Source organism: Dysidea avara, chromosome 13 (assembly GCF_963678975.1).
Source record: "Dysidea avara chromosome 13, odDysAvar1.4, whole genome shotgun sequence".
NCBI classification, from domain to species: domain Eukaryota; kingdom Metazoa; phylum Porifera; class Demospongiae; order Dictyoceratida; family Dysideidae; genus Dysidea; species Dysidea avara.
This window is the reverse complement of record NC_089284.1, coordinates 2238918-2252400: the sequence shown is the minus strand read 5'-3', so window position 1 is coordinate 2252400 and position 13483 is coordinate 2238918. Positions and strand designations below refer to the sequence as shown.

Genomic DNA, 13483 nt, shown 5'->3' with positions numbered 1-13483 from the left:
CCAATAGAATTAGTATTACAATTGTTAGTCAAGGTCCCTTAACAAAAACCTGTAATACTAATTTGATTGTCAAGTCGGACATTTACTTCTAATATAAACACTACACTATTTTAACCAATCAAATTAGATTTTTGTCAAGCGACCTTGACAAACAAGTGTAATACTAATTCTATTGGCTAATCGCTAGACGTATTTCAATATAATACGTCAAGCTGCTGTTGAGAGTATTATATAGTAACACATTTAGTTGTTGGATTATACTTAGTACTAGAAATTTTGAGACATAGTAATAAGATTTTCTGACCCACTCGTACAACCTGCACTACCAGCAGTGACAAAATAAACAAATCAAAATAATACACATCAACCAAAAAAATTTAGTCACTACAAACTGTATATCATGCAAGTATTACGACTTAAATTCAGCTTTGTTCACAATGATGATACCAATTATAACACCAAATAATCCTATTGCACTGCCAAAGATTTCAATGATAAGAATTTTCACAAACAGAGAAGCATTCTGGGCATCTGCCAGGGCAGCACCACTTCCAACAATCCCAACACAGATTCCGCAGGCAATATTACTCAGTCCCACTGTTAATCCAGCACCAAACAGTGAATAGCCAGCAATGAGTAGGTCTGCATTGAAGCCAAACCCGTCTGGGTCGTACAGCTTGTCCTCTGCAACACTCTCTATCTTGTTTCCCATAATTATAGCCATGATGATTCCGTAAATAGCCACTGCTTCGCAAAAAATGATACTGATTAGGTTGCGTGTGCGGATCCTCGGTGCCTTCACACCACCACCAATGATGCTAACTCCAGTGATAAAGATCCCCCATGCTGCTCCAAGTACTGATAATGAAATAGACAAGCCTACACCAAGGCCTGCCCAAATGTATGGAGACATCGTAGACAACATCCACCCAACATCAATACGTGTTCCAATACCAACCAACATGTGGTAGAGACCCACACATAGTAAAGTGAAGACACTTAGCCCATAGAACACCTGGTAAGGTAGTGAGCACACCATCTAGCGGAGAAACAACACACAAGAAATCACATGATTACTTCACTCTAAATATCGCCCACCACCAAGCACACAACATTCCACACTTTAAAGTCGTTTTACTAAAAGAATAATACTTGTTATATTTGCGAACAAACCACGCACCTTCAGCTACCCTGTACAGCTACAACAAGCCGCCAAAGGTTAATTACTCCCTTCACAAAAACGCAACAGAAAAATGGTGGACTAACTAAACTCTATTTAAAGCGCACTGTCGTTAGCTCATCGCATAGACGATATACCCACACGCGTGGGTATACTTTGTCTCTGTGTGATTAAGAGCAATAATGAGCGTCGAGGCTGTACAAGTTAAAGGATTTCTGGAAGCGATCTGCTCCGAGGACATTGGATCAGTACGCTCTGGAGAGGTAGCTAACTACGAAGCGGAAGGAGAAGTGATTGACATTACCAAAACAATCTTAGAAAAGAAGTAAGATATTCTACAGTGCATAAGTAGCCTGTCTGAATGATAAACCTTTTAAAATGTCAACTGGTACCGCCGAAGCTGTGCGCGGATGGTACATGGTTGCGCAGGCCAGTAAGTCAATCCAGACATGTTTTGTGTTTCACAGTTTTCGCTACTTCCTAATCGTACAGTTTTACCAATCACAGCTAGCTCTATAGCAGTGGGTAGTCAGCTATCTATGACCAGAGGTTTTTGGATAATCTATCATGAATGGTAAAAAGATTCAAGGTTTAAAGTTCTTTGCACATTCAATTTTTTAAAGGAAAATTTGCATGCACAAAAATCTTTACAGGGTTAGAATCATAGCGATGGTTATGTAACCCAAAGAAGGGAGTACAGCATTTTTGATATTGGCAAGGCATCAAGTTATAGTAGTGTCCAATGGAAGAATAAGCTACAGAAATGCTGCATTGTGCTAGGTTGGCATTTTGACAAGTATTGCCATGACAACTAAATATATTTTACCAAGAGTACTCTTGATTTTATTATTTCATAGCCAATGCCCAGCAGAGATTCTGTGCCTTCTTGTTGGAGAAGTGAGGAAGATTGTGCTGGATGAGCCACTGGATGGCTATGTAGTACTACCAGCAACTACAGTATCAAGTGGTGATGTAGCATCAGCAACTGCTAAACCAGCCACCTCGTCATCTCCAAGTACAGTATTCATACATGCATGAAACACAGGTGTGCACGCTACATACTCATGTACAATAATTGTGTGTAGTTGGTACATATGCACAATATGCTTGTTGTTTGGAATGTACACAATTAATGATCTGGTGATTATAGTAGTCAATCATCAATGAAGTGTTTGTTTGTTATTATATTGTCAACTTTAAATGGATGGGATGTGTGTCATGCTGATAGACACACCAGAGAAATGTGCATAATTATAACGTATTGGCTGGGTGTGGCACTTAGCTGGTATCTATGTAACCAGTAGATCAAGTTAGTCCTTAGGATGCTATTGTTTCTTGTCTCAGTTATTTGTCTCACTTAATAAGCCATTTGTAACATGTTGCCGTGGCTTTGAACAAACACCTAGCTACACCACCTATGATTCTGAACAAGAGCCAAGTATGTATGTATGTTGCAATATTTAATGCTTAATTAAATGCATGCTCAGTTGTCCAGTTTGGTAATGGAATGCCTTGTAAAAAACATAACCATGAAACCAATTAACCAAATTAACTGACCCGTCGAGGGAAGTAATTGCCTCAATCACCAGTCACAGCTCTGGTATGACTAACGCACGCATGTACGCACATCTACACACATACAGTGTGTGTATTGGTTGTATTGTTTATAGGAAAGTTGGACTGTGGCAAACTCTCAACTGCTGTGTCCAATGCACTACAGAGAATTTGTGGAACGTGGAAGGCTAACCTACCACAACTAGCTCCACCTAATAAGAGGTACACAGTGAGCATTCGTGCTATTAAGAACAGCCGCAGAAAGATGGAGGATCGTCACGAACACTACAATGATATCAACCACTTGTTTGGATTAGAAGTGAGTGTATGGTGGGTCTCTAGATCTATAGTTGTATAAGCATTTTATTCTGACACAATAAAACTAGCTCTCAAGTTGGTATCTTCCAACACATAGGGCCTGCCAGAGACTGCATATTTTGCAGTGTTTGATGGTCATGCTGGAGTGGAAGCTGCCATCTATGCTAAGTGTCACCTCCTCAACAATATCATACGCCAGCCACTATTCTCTAGTGATCTTAACAAGGCCATCACAGAGGGAATTAATGTGACTGATAAGAACTTCTGTGTAAAAGCTGAAGAGGAAGTATGCAATTGTAACATTCCTTTTGTAAATAGTTTATGCTGTCTAACGAATCACACTGTTTATTTGTTCCAGCGGCTACGCAGTGGTACAACAGTAGTGGTTGCCATAGTGAGGGGCTCACAACTTTATATGGGTTGGACAGGAGACTCTCAGGTGATCCTTGTCAGAAGAGGTGTACCTGTTTTTGTGTCAGAACCTCATAAACCAAGTATGAAGGTCAGCACAATTTATGGGACTGTTTTTGAAGTATTGTATAGCATGTGCAATCCCTAATCCTCATTTTAAAAAAATGGTAGCTAATTGATTTGCATGTGTTTATATTCTTTTGCACACTTTATAGACTGAACGACAGCGAATAGAAAGTCTTGGTGGTTGTGTGATGTGGGTAGGATCATCCTGGAGGGTCGATGGTCATTTATCTGTTTCCAGGGCAATTGGTGAGTATTATTTTGTACATGTGTATGTGCTGAAGTGTAGTGATTGGATTGAAAATACTATTATGCTTTTGAGCAGTCAAATAAAGCTGACTGATTAGAGTGTAGCATTAGAGTGTCTCAATCTTGTTTCTATAAAGTGAGAAAAAGTAAATGTAACGATGTTAACCTTTTATTGTGAATTGGTGTAACAACTTGCGGTTTATTCATTATTTAATTCTTTTGTGTTCGTTTTCATTTATCCATAATCTTGAAAATTGTCCCTAATTGCTGGCATAATGCTTGATGATATTTGTTAGCCTATTATGCTAATGCTGGGATATTTGGTGCAAGTCTGCAAATTAGGTTTAAGGTTTTGCCTCCTCGTATAATGGCACAAATGGCAAATGTTCTATTAGAGTATTACCACAATCCATGGTCTATCTGATTGCTCTATTAGATTAGTCTGATGCTATAGTCTGAAGAATTAGAGTTAATGTTCTAGGTATCAGCGATTATGTTTTTTCTGTGTTAACTCCATAAACAGTAACTTCAAAATTACAGAGGATTTAAGATATCTGAACACTCACTATGTGAGAGTATTATTGGCACCGCAAAAAGGGATTGCATGTACCTAGTAACTAACTTGACTTGTGAATAAGACATATTGTAAGGTTAAGCTGATAGATTAAAAACTTGAGTTGTGAGCAGTCAAATGTAGATATTTGGAAAGACTGTAAGACCTGTTTTCACAGATCCAGTCACATTGTATTAATGTTCTGATGGTTCCTGGTGTTTTAGATATCATGTTGTATGTACAGGTGATGCAGAGCACAAGCCCACCATTACCAGTGAACCAGATGTTGCCAGTATCAAACTAGATGGGACTGAAGACTATCTTGTGTTGGCTTGTGATGGCATTTGGGATGTCATCAAGCCCCGACATGTTCCCCAATTGGTCTACACACACTTAACTGCTGGAGGCAGTAAGGAGTCTGTAGCCAAGTCACTGATAGACCATGCCAAGGCTGAGGGCTCTTCTGACAACATGACTGTCATTGTAGTATTCTTTGACACTTTTGAACTAATAGAACCACCAAAACCAGCACCAGACACAGAATCAAGTGAAGATGATGACGACAGTGATTAAAGCAATCAATAGTTCATGTATAATTCTAAATTTTATGTATTTTTATATTCTAATTATCAGTTTACATCATTATAATTAACATCAGGTGATGCTCCATGAAACTAGTTAAAATTGGAACTAAAACCAGCTGCAGATATTGATAATTTTATGGACTCCCTTTGAAATGATCTAAAGACTCTTGAACAATTAGCCTATTGATCATCATAAAAATAAACCAAGTCATATGGACATGTACACAGATATACACACTACACTTAGTTAATACCTTGTTATTTCATATTGTAGGTGCAGCAAACCAGTTTCTATTCTAGCATGGTGTTAAATGTTAATCTCCTTGACAACCTGTGCTAATTAATGGACATACCAATGAGATGTGTATCTGATGCCTTGTGTATGATATACACCCAGATGTTACTTATATTAACTGATAAGAGACTGCAAGTCATCTACAAGATAGCGTAGGAGTGTTTCTTCAACTTATGTACGTATGTAGCCTACTTACTATGTAGCTTAAATTACATATAATAAAAAGAACATTGACTGCAGAAGTCATAACATCACAGGTGAGTAGTGGTAACAATGGTTGGATGATCAGTTGAGCCAGACACAAGAAATCTCAGTCTTGTTTGTAGTGTTGGCTGTAGGTTTGACACTACCTTCTCAATTTCCTCCTTGTTCGCATCACCCATGTACGAGTACTTGATGTGGTAGCTAACATAATGTAGTCAAGAAAATGCACATGTAGCACAAGTCTTATTTGATCTGAATATCCCAGATACTCTAGCTGACACTTCTAATGTACAATTGCACAAATCACAAAATACTCTAATAGAACAATCAGGTTTCTTAATCTTGTACACCTCTGCTATCTTCCTATACACAAAGGATACAGTAGATCACAGATGAGGTCAGCATGAGTCATGTATGGATTGTGCTGATCAACTACTTGAAGCAAAGAGTACACTTCCATAACCAGCTGTAGTGGATGACAACACGGATGAACAAACAAGTAAATATAAACAATACACAGGCTTGAATGTATTCTATTAACACACAAGAAGCCTCCTCACTAGTGGTATACACAAACCTCCACTAAAAGTCTTGGCTTCTCAGTATGCACTCTTTGGAACAGTGGACCAACCAAATTGCAGAAGTAGATGAACTGGCTCTCTGTCTGTAGCACTGGTCTGATTCGTGAACGAATCCACCTGAACAACAAAAATACACACAAAACTATATTGAAGCATATTTGAGAACTACATAAGTAGTATGGATAAACTACATTACAATACTTACTGTGTTACAGTGGTTAGAGTACCAATGTTACTGTGTTGCCAATAGGCATGCAGGAGCCCCATCAAACAGCCAAGTTTACTACCAGCTATCTGGTGGATACTGCCTATAGACAGTGAGGAGGACATGTAGAAATCATTCTTCAGTGTCTGCTGGACTTGATCTAACAATGACTGTCGGAAGGAGTCCTAAAATAAGATGTACAACATTACGCTTACAAAACATAAAACAATTCCATAGCCAAAATATTGAACATATATATATGCAGTAGTAAAAGGGAAATTTTTATTTTTTATCATTATACATTATGCAGGTTTTCTTCTACTGCACTGTACTGTATCATAAAAAAAAACTATTGTGTTTACTGATACTGAAAATATAAAAAGTACTAGTTAGTACAATCAAATCCTAACCGGAAGATTTGTCAACAAAATTGCCAAAGAGTTGATCCACTCCCAACAATTGTCTTCATCAGTTGTCAAAGTATTTATGACCCTGTGTGTATCACATGACCCATTGGTAACAACATGTGATCCAGTACAGATGTACCTGGTTAACAGGGCCTCTATTAACAAACTTCCAATTGCATTCCCTGGTGCTGGGAGTGCTAGACACTCAACACAAGTAGTGTAGAGGACAAAATTATTAGCTGAACGGAATTCAGAAAATCTCCAGTCATAACCAAACTCTTGAAAAACTGCTGAACCTGATAGACCTAGGAAAATATAATGACACGTGTACATGTACATAACATAGCAAAACACCTTCCACTAATCTGTGCAACAGGTTGGTACAGTGCTGTACACCAAACTGGAAACTACTACCATCCAAACTGTTGAGATATTGTGAGAACTCTGTTGTAAGGTAACTATGGGTGAGTCAGATAAACAAAACCAACCAATTACCAAAGTTCATCTTACTTGCTGATTGGGTAAAGGTCCTTCTTTGCACCTAAAAGCAGTACACATTTCAAGAATTATTATAGTACATAAGACATGAGAATTTATTACACAGTTACTTTATATATAAACACACTACACCACAGTTCTCACCAAGTATAGTGGATACCAAGACCTTCTTCAGACCATGTTTGTCAGCCAACAGTCTCTCATAGTAGTGTAGTGTGATGTACAGGTAAGTTATCGGATGGTCTGCATGGGTGAGACACGTGACTGTAAAGAGTGGCTGATAGTTGCTAGGCTGATATTCACTGACACCAATGGTATTATTGTACAACTGCAGCTACCATATGATATAACAAAACTGCCTATATAACTCTGGATGCCTTATTAAATTTAAATCCTTTCATTTGTATGTAGGAAATCTCTTTTACCATATATTGACTACCACTTATGTTTTCAATAACTTAACAAAATTTCTGTTGCTAAAAACGCATGCAAACGTGACTTTGAAGCTGTAGATGTCTACAACCAGTCACAGTGTGTTGGTATAGAGCACCAAGTGTGTGTGGGATTTTAAGTCTGATCTGTCTCAACACAAGCTAAGCAGAGTTAGTGAATACAGGACAGTTTTATCTTCATAAAAGGTCAGTCAATTATGCAGTGTAATATATATATACACTGTACAAACCGTGCACACACACACACACACACACACACACACACACACACACACACACACACACACACACACACACACACACACACACACACACACACACACACACACACACACACACACACACACACACACACACACACACACACACACACACACACACACACACACACACACACACACACACACACACACACACACCATGAAACTTGTACAAGGGGCTGGTGTGCTCCAGCAAGGTTTCAAGTGACTTTGCTGCATTGCTCAACTCCAGGAGTAACTCCAGCATCCTGTGTATGACCAGGTCTAGCACCTACATGGATCAAACAAAGCAAGAACGCCAAAGCAAAAGATCAAAAGATAGTGACACCACATCAAAGACAATGCAAACATCAAAGAAGTAAGCAGATAATGTTGTTGAGAGTAACTTACCGGTATAAATCTCAGGCACACATTACCTACATGGGAAAACCAACATTGTTACCATGACAACAGTATCAAGGATAGAAATCGAAAACCATATCAATGAGAAGTTTATGGTTAGACAGCAAATATGAAATTAACCGCCACTTGAAAACTAAATTAGTTCTACTTGAAGTAGTCAAACTAGTAAGGTGTCCCATGGCCAGGTTAAATAAAAACATGAATTGAAAGATTGCCCGGCATGCTTCTACCCACTGAACGCCTAATCAATAAGACTTCATCATAATTGCTTTCTCATTATGTCAGACAATGAATACTTGCACTTTTAGTTCAACTACATCACCACACCCATTATAACACTGTGTAACACTTATCAACTGGTACCAAAATAGACTGGTAGATGACTGAAGGTGTTCATGCTAGCAACACTAAATTTCTCTGGATATTGCTGGGAGAAAAAAGGCATATGTATCATGAGTTATGTAAGTTGATAAGACTCACCCTTAAATATGCCATATGCTTTTGATAGTTGTCTTCATGTTCCCAGTGTTGTGGAGAACACTATGATATAATTTATTCTTAAATAAGACCATTCACATTAAGAACTAATGTTCCCTGAATACAGGCACAAATGTCTATGAATGGCAGCAATGTGTTGCTATAAATGTGGTCATATTTACACTTAATGTACACACCTCCTTCAGAAAACTAATGACTCTGTTTCTAAACTCCTGTGGTACTAGTATTAACATCTGAATCATCTTGAAACAAGTCTGCAGGTCTATACTGTCAAACCATCGCAGACACTACAAGTACTGTCAGTAAGTAGACACAACAAGTGTTCATCTGTACCATTGTTAGAATGAGTCTGTCCAGTGGAAACAGATTGTACTTCCACATCAGTTCATTCAGTTTTATCACAGCCTAACAACAAAAATGTCTTAACATAAAAAATAAAATAAGATGGCATCACTGTCTAGAGAGCACTGGAATAGTGTGCATTATTCAAGTGCTAACTGGCCACAGCAAACAAACTCTCCTGGGAGTCTGTGTGTATGTATGTGCACACAAACGGTAAAGGTTGTACTACATACTTAAATAACTAGAATGCAAACTATGGGTATAGTTTTGAAGAACCACAATAGATGTAAGGAAGTATAACTATAAAAGTGATGTATCAAAAGTGGGACAATTAAAGAAATAACTAATAACAAACAAACAGACATTAATGTCAAAATACATTTCACAAGGATCAATTGCAAGCCACAAGTGTATCATCTTTCACTTCAAGAGTAGTTTGGTTACAACTGGTCAAAGCCGCAACACCTAATCCTGGTCTTGTATGAGTCAATACTGTATCAAATATCAACCATTCATCAGTGCTTATATACATGTTAATTAGTAACTCTGTGTGTGTGTGTGTGCATAAAGTCCCCTTCAGAACCAACGCAGCTAAGATTGTTTTCCTTTGTGGGATGTAAGTGGTGACTCAGGGTATGGTAAGACATCGGTATGATAGCATCATAAATGCATAGCAAGGAACAACATGTATCTCCACTACCATAGAAGATGTCATGTTATTCCAAGACACACAAATGTACTGTAGGTAGGACAAATGAATGATTAATTCCTTAATTCAGTCTAATGCATATGTAACAGAGAGATACCACCTTTGTAGGTAGTATTCTAGCCAGGTGTGTAGTGCATGTGTGCTGTGTTATACAAATTCATTCTACTAAATATGGCTGCAAACACATTAGGGATGGGCAATTATTCAGTCATCGTGATAATCGTGATTACCTTGTTGGCAATAATCAACATTGTCTAATTTTCAGTAATCAGTGATAATCGAAATTGGAAATTATCATGTAATAATCGAGGAATTTTTAAAGTAATAATAAATATTTTGTTATTTAGTTGAATATTTTAGTGTTTTTTTATTACAGTAGTTAAGTGGATGATAATTGTGATAATGGCTCATGGCAATAATTGTATGACAGAAATGTCAATACCGTCCATCCCTATAACACATGCATGCACACATATATCACACACACACACATGCACACACACACACTACACACACACATACTAAACACACCGTATTAACTAGTTGAGGATTGTTAGAGACCTCGTGGACAATATAATCCACCAGAAGCCTCAGTTGTGCTGCCAGAGCCTTCGCAGAGATACGTTCCATTACCCTAACAACAACAACAACAACAACAACAATAGAACAAACACTCAGTTATTACAGTGAAACCTCTATAATCCGATGTTCATTGGGATAAGAAAATTGTATCAGATTAGCAAGGATGTCTGATATTGAGGTAGCATTACACAGAAAGTCTTTTTGGTATATAAAAAATGTCAGCAAGAGTTCATAATATTAGAAGAGGGAGAGTATCAAACGCTCAACATACCTTGTATAAACCCCACTGCTAAAAGTTCACCTTTTGATGAAATCAATGCCTCTCCTAGTATGGAAAGACATTGACTGGTGCTTAATTCAACTCTTGATGTCAGATTATAGAGGTATTCTGGGGTGTTGGATTAGAGAGGCTTCATTGTATTATATTTACAGTAATAATTGATATTTAAAAATTACTGAAACTTTCCAGCATGAAAGCTATAATATTGGTGAGAAGTTGTTTAGCTAAACACAAAAGACATGGTACCATATGTGTGGAAATTTTCGCGGCATGAAGTTTTCACAGTTGCAAGGCAAAACACAATTTTGTTTTCACAGTTCAATGCCAAAACTGGATTGTTCACGATATTATTTTCACGGATCACATACCTCATCAGGTTATTGTGGTTTTTGTGCTGTCTTGTATTCCGTAACTCAATCATGTACTAACTAAGAGACAGATATATGTTTTAATCCAGCGCTTTGCCAAACAGCATGTTAACAGAGACTTGGCTGAAAGTGATCTCAAGCACCAGCCATGTGCTTGAAGCACGTTCCCGCGAAGGGGTGTCTTACATTTTCTGTATTTCCTCTCACACTTCACCGTCTCTCCAACTGGGGGTAGCCCACGAATGCAGTCCCTGATGGTTAAAGTACACTGTACTGGTCATTGTCAAAGCGAGTGTTGAAGTCATTGCATGTTATAAAATTTCACGTATTTTATTTTCATGGTTGCAGTGTTAACCGCGAAATCCATGAAAATTACGTACTGTGAAAATTTCCACACGTACGGTACGGCAAAATTGTACTTGTCATATACATACTACCATATAGTAAAAAACTTTCGCAGTAAATAAGTTTGGTGAAAACCCACTATTGCAAAAATTGACAAGAAAACTTTGGCAAATGGGGCTTCATCTGAATTTTTTTAGCTACCATGTACTGTACCACTCGAATGCAACATTGCTATACGTGAATGCGAGTTATTAAACAAATTGCCAATTAAGGAGCGTGGCAGCCATTTTATCGTGGACCTTCTCCTTCTCATTGAGGGATGATAACTCATGATGGAAACAGCTGCCACACCTCTTAAATAGCAAGTCTTTTAATTGCTTACACTTGCGTGTAGCGATAATGCTGCATTTAAGTGGTAGCTACCGTACAAGTGTAAATATCGTTTGCTGGTTCTTGTAATGTCAAGAGCAATGTTTGGATTTTCGTGAACTTTTGTGGGACAATGAATTGATTGATTGATTGATTTGTGACTGGGATAGGCAGCTTGTTGGTGATAGTATCCCAGGGAGCTGAAACATCACAGCTCCAGTACAACAATGTACAATAATACACAAATACAACATAATCATAATTAATATGTACATAAAATAATAAGTAGGTCCAGCCTTGGTTGTCAGGGAAAATGTAAGTAATCAGAAAATTTCATTGAGTGAATCAGATTCAATAATTTGGTGGGGTAATTTATTCCAATCTTGGATGGTCTTAGGGAAGAAACTCATCTGATAATATGTTGTGGATGACCATGGCACTGCAAAGTGGAGAGGATGGAATTGGCAGGTGTTGTAAGCAGAGGTAAGTGAACTGTAGTGAGGTGGTACGTTGATGGATGAATTTGTTTTTACGAGGTTATAACATGGTAAGCTTTATGTTATAACGACGCTGTTCTAGAGTAGACCAATTTAATGCCAATATCATATCTGAAACACTGCTTGTCAGCCGATAGTCTTTCATTACCCATCTTGCTGCCCTTTGTTGGATCTTCTCTATATTATCAATGAGATATTTCTGGTGGGGTCCCATATAATTGCAGCATATTCAATCACTGGTCTTACTAAGCTGATTCTTTGAGTTTTTTTAGTGTACTTGTGTAGTGTACGCTTGATAACGTCAAGAAAACTTTAGTTGCCTCATTGATCTTTAGTTGGATATGATAAGACCATGTCATAGAACTATGTAGTCTAACCCCTAGGTAGTCGTGCTGGGTCCACAATTTCTAAGGCATGCTCAGAGGTATAGTAAACTGTGGGGGTTGAAGCAGGCGATCTGGTACAGGTCATTGATACACATTTCCCAATGTATAGCTTCATCTGCCAAGTATATGTCCACTGGACAAGATGATTGAGGTCTTGTTGCAAGAGAATAAGGTCTTGAGGTGATTTAATTACTCTATATAATACACAATCATCAGCATAAAGATGGATGGAGGAAGTAATGTTAGTATCTATGTCAATAATATATAGTAAGAACATCAGGGGTCCAAGGACAGTGCCCTGGGGGACACCAGACAATACTTTCTTTGTGCTAGATGTGCAACCTTCATTCTGGAGGTGAGCCAGGTAGAAATCCACTTATGAATGTTAGACTGTATACCGTAATTGGCAAGTTTAAGTAGTAATTTGTTATGAGCAACTGTATCAAATGCTTTAGAATACCAGGTCAACCTGATAGTGAGAATCCATTGCTTTTAAGATGTCATCTACAAGAAACATTAGTTGGGTATTACAGGAAAAACCAGGTCTAAAGCCATGTTGATTAGAGTTGATGATGTTGTGGGTATTTAGATGTACCATAATGCAGTGGAATATGACGTTTTCATAACTTTGCAGCAGACGGCAGTTAATGATATCGGTCGGTAATTGGCAGGAGTACTTTTGTTACCTTTCTTGAATACTGGAATAATGTTGGCTGTATGTGAACCTCATGACAATCGAAGGGTACGCTTGGAAATACCCACAATACCTGTCACGATACTGCGATACTCATCCATTCAACATGGCTAATCTGCTCATGTGATTGCTAAAAATAATTGGCGGATAAAACTTTGGCGATTGTAATGCTATTCGCCAAAGTTTTTTACCGCCAA

General features: G+C 38.0%; 3 protein-coding genes across 3 annotated transcripts in view; 1 reads left to right on the top strand and 2 right to left on the bottom strand.

The window, feature by feature from the left end:
* Nucleotides 1-332: 332 nt before the first annotated feature.
* LOC136242665 (V-type proton ATPase 21 kDa proteolipid subunit c''-like) lies at nucleotides 333-1306 on the bottom strand. Its single transcript, XM_066034110.1, has 2 exons — nucleotides 1181-1306; nucleotides 333-1039 (listed from the first exon to the last, which is right to left on the bottom strand). The coding sequence occupies exon 2, from the start codon at nucleotides 1037-1039 to the stop codon at nucleotides 410-412; it is 630 nt and encodes a 209-aa protein (XP_065890182.1). The 5' UTR covers nucleotides 1181-1306; the 3' UTR covers nucleotides 333-409.
* On the top strand, nucleotides 1247-5002 carry LOC136242662 (protein phosphatase 1E-like). Its single transcript, XM_066034107.1, has 7 exons — nucleotides 1247-1505; nucleotides 2038-2195; nucleotides 2851-3053; nucleotides 3150-3338; nucleotides 3411-3554; nucleotides 3679-3775; nucleotides 4573-5002. The coding sequence occupies exons 1-7, from the start codon at nucleotides 1363-1365 to the stop codon at nucleotides 4899-4901; spliced, it is 1263 nt and encodes a 420-aa protein (XP_065890179.1). The 5' UTR covers nucleotides 1247-1362; the 3' UTR covers nucleotides 4902-5002.
* A 310-nt stretch (nucleotides 5003-5312) lies between these two features.
* LOC136242656 (mediator of RNA polymerase II transcription subunit 23-like) overlaps nucleotides 5313-13483 on the bottom strand; it is a 22318-nt gene continuing 14147 nt past the window's right edge. The window contains exons 28-43 of the mRNA XM_066034100.1: nucleotides 10297-10399; nucleotides 9048-9119; nucleotides 8891-9001; nucleotides 8697-8756; nucleotides 8580-8643; nucleotides 8205-8230; nucleotides 7974-8085; nucleotides 7247-7345; nucleotides 7115-7145; nucleotides 6959-7062; nucleotides 6744-6909; nucleotides 6608-6689; nucleotides 6198-6382; nucleotides 5989-6109; nucleotides 5792-5877; nucleotides 5313-5612 (exon numbers count right to left, since the gene is read on the bottom strand). Coding sequence (XP_065890172.1) covers nucleotides 5459-5612; nucleotides 5792-5877; nucleotides 5989-6109; nucleotides 6198-6382; nucleotides 6608-6689; nucleotides 6744-6909; nucleotides 6959-7062; nucleotides 7115-7145; nucleotides 7247-7345; nucleotides 7974-8085; nucleotides 8205-8230; nucleotides 8580-8643; nucleotides 8697-8756; nucleotides 8891-9001; nucleotides 9048-9119; nucleotides 10297-10399 — 1576 coding nt within the window. The 3' untranslated portion in view covers nucleotides 5313-5458. The remainder of the gene's footprint in view (nucleotides 5613-5791; nucleotides 5878-5988; nucleotides 6110-6197; nucleotides 6383-6607; nucleotides 6690-6743; nucleotides 6910-6958; nucleotides 7063-7114; nucleotides 7146-7246; nucleotides 7346-7973; nucleotides 8086-8204; nucleotides 8231-8579; nucleotides 8644-8696; nucleotides 8757-8890; nucleotides 9002-9047; nucleotides 9120-10296; nucleotides 10400-13483) is intronic.

Excerpts from the sequence above, each read along its gene's own strand:
- LOC136242665 (XM_066034110.1), bottom strand. The coding sequence starts at position 1,039 with ATGGTGTGCTCACTACCTTACCAGGTGTTCTATGGGCTAAGTGTCTTC.
- LOC136242662 (XM_066034107.1), top strand. The coding sequence starts at position 1,363 with ATGAGCGTCGAGGCTGTACAAGTTAAAGGATTTCTGGAAGCGATCTGC. Across the intron at positions 1,506-2,037 it reads AAAACAATCTTAGAAAAGAA|CCAATGCCCAGCAGAGATTC; the intron begins GTAAGATATTCT and ends ATTATTTCATAG. Across the intron at positions 2,196-2,850 it reads AGCCACCTCGTCATCTCCAA|GAAAGTTGGACTGTGGCAAA; the intron begins GTACAGTATTCA and ends TATTGTTTATAG.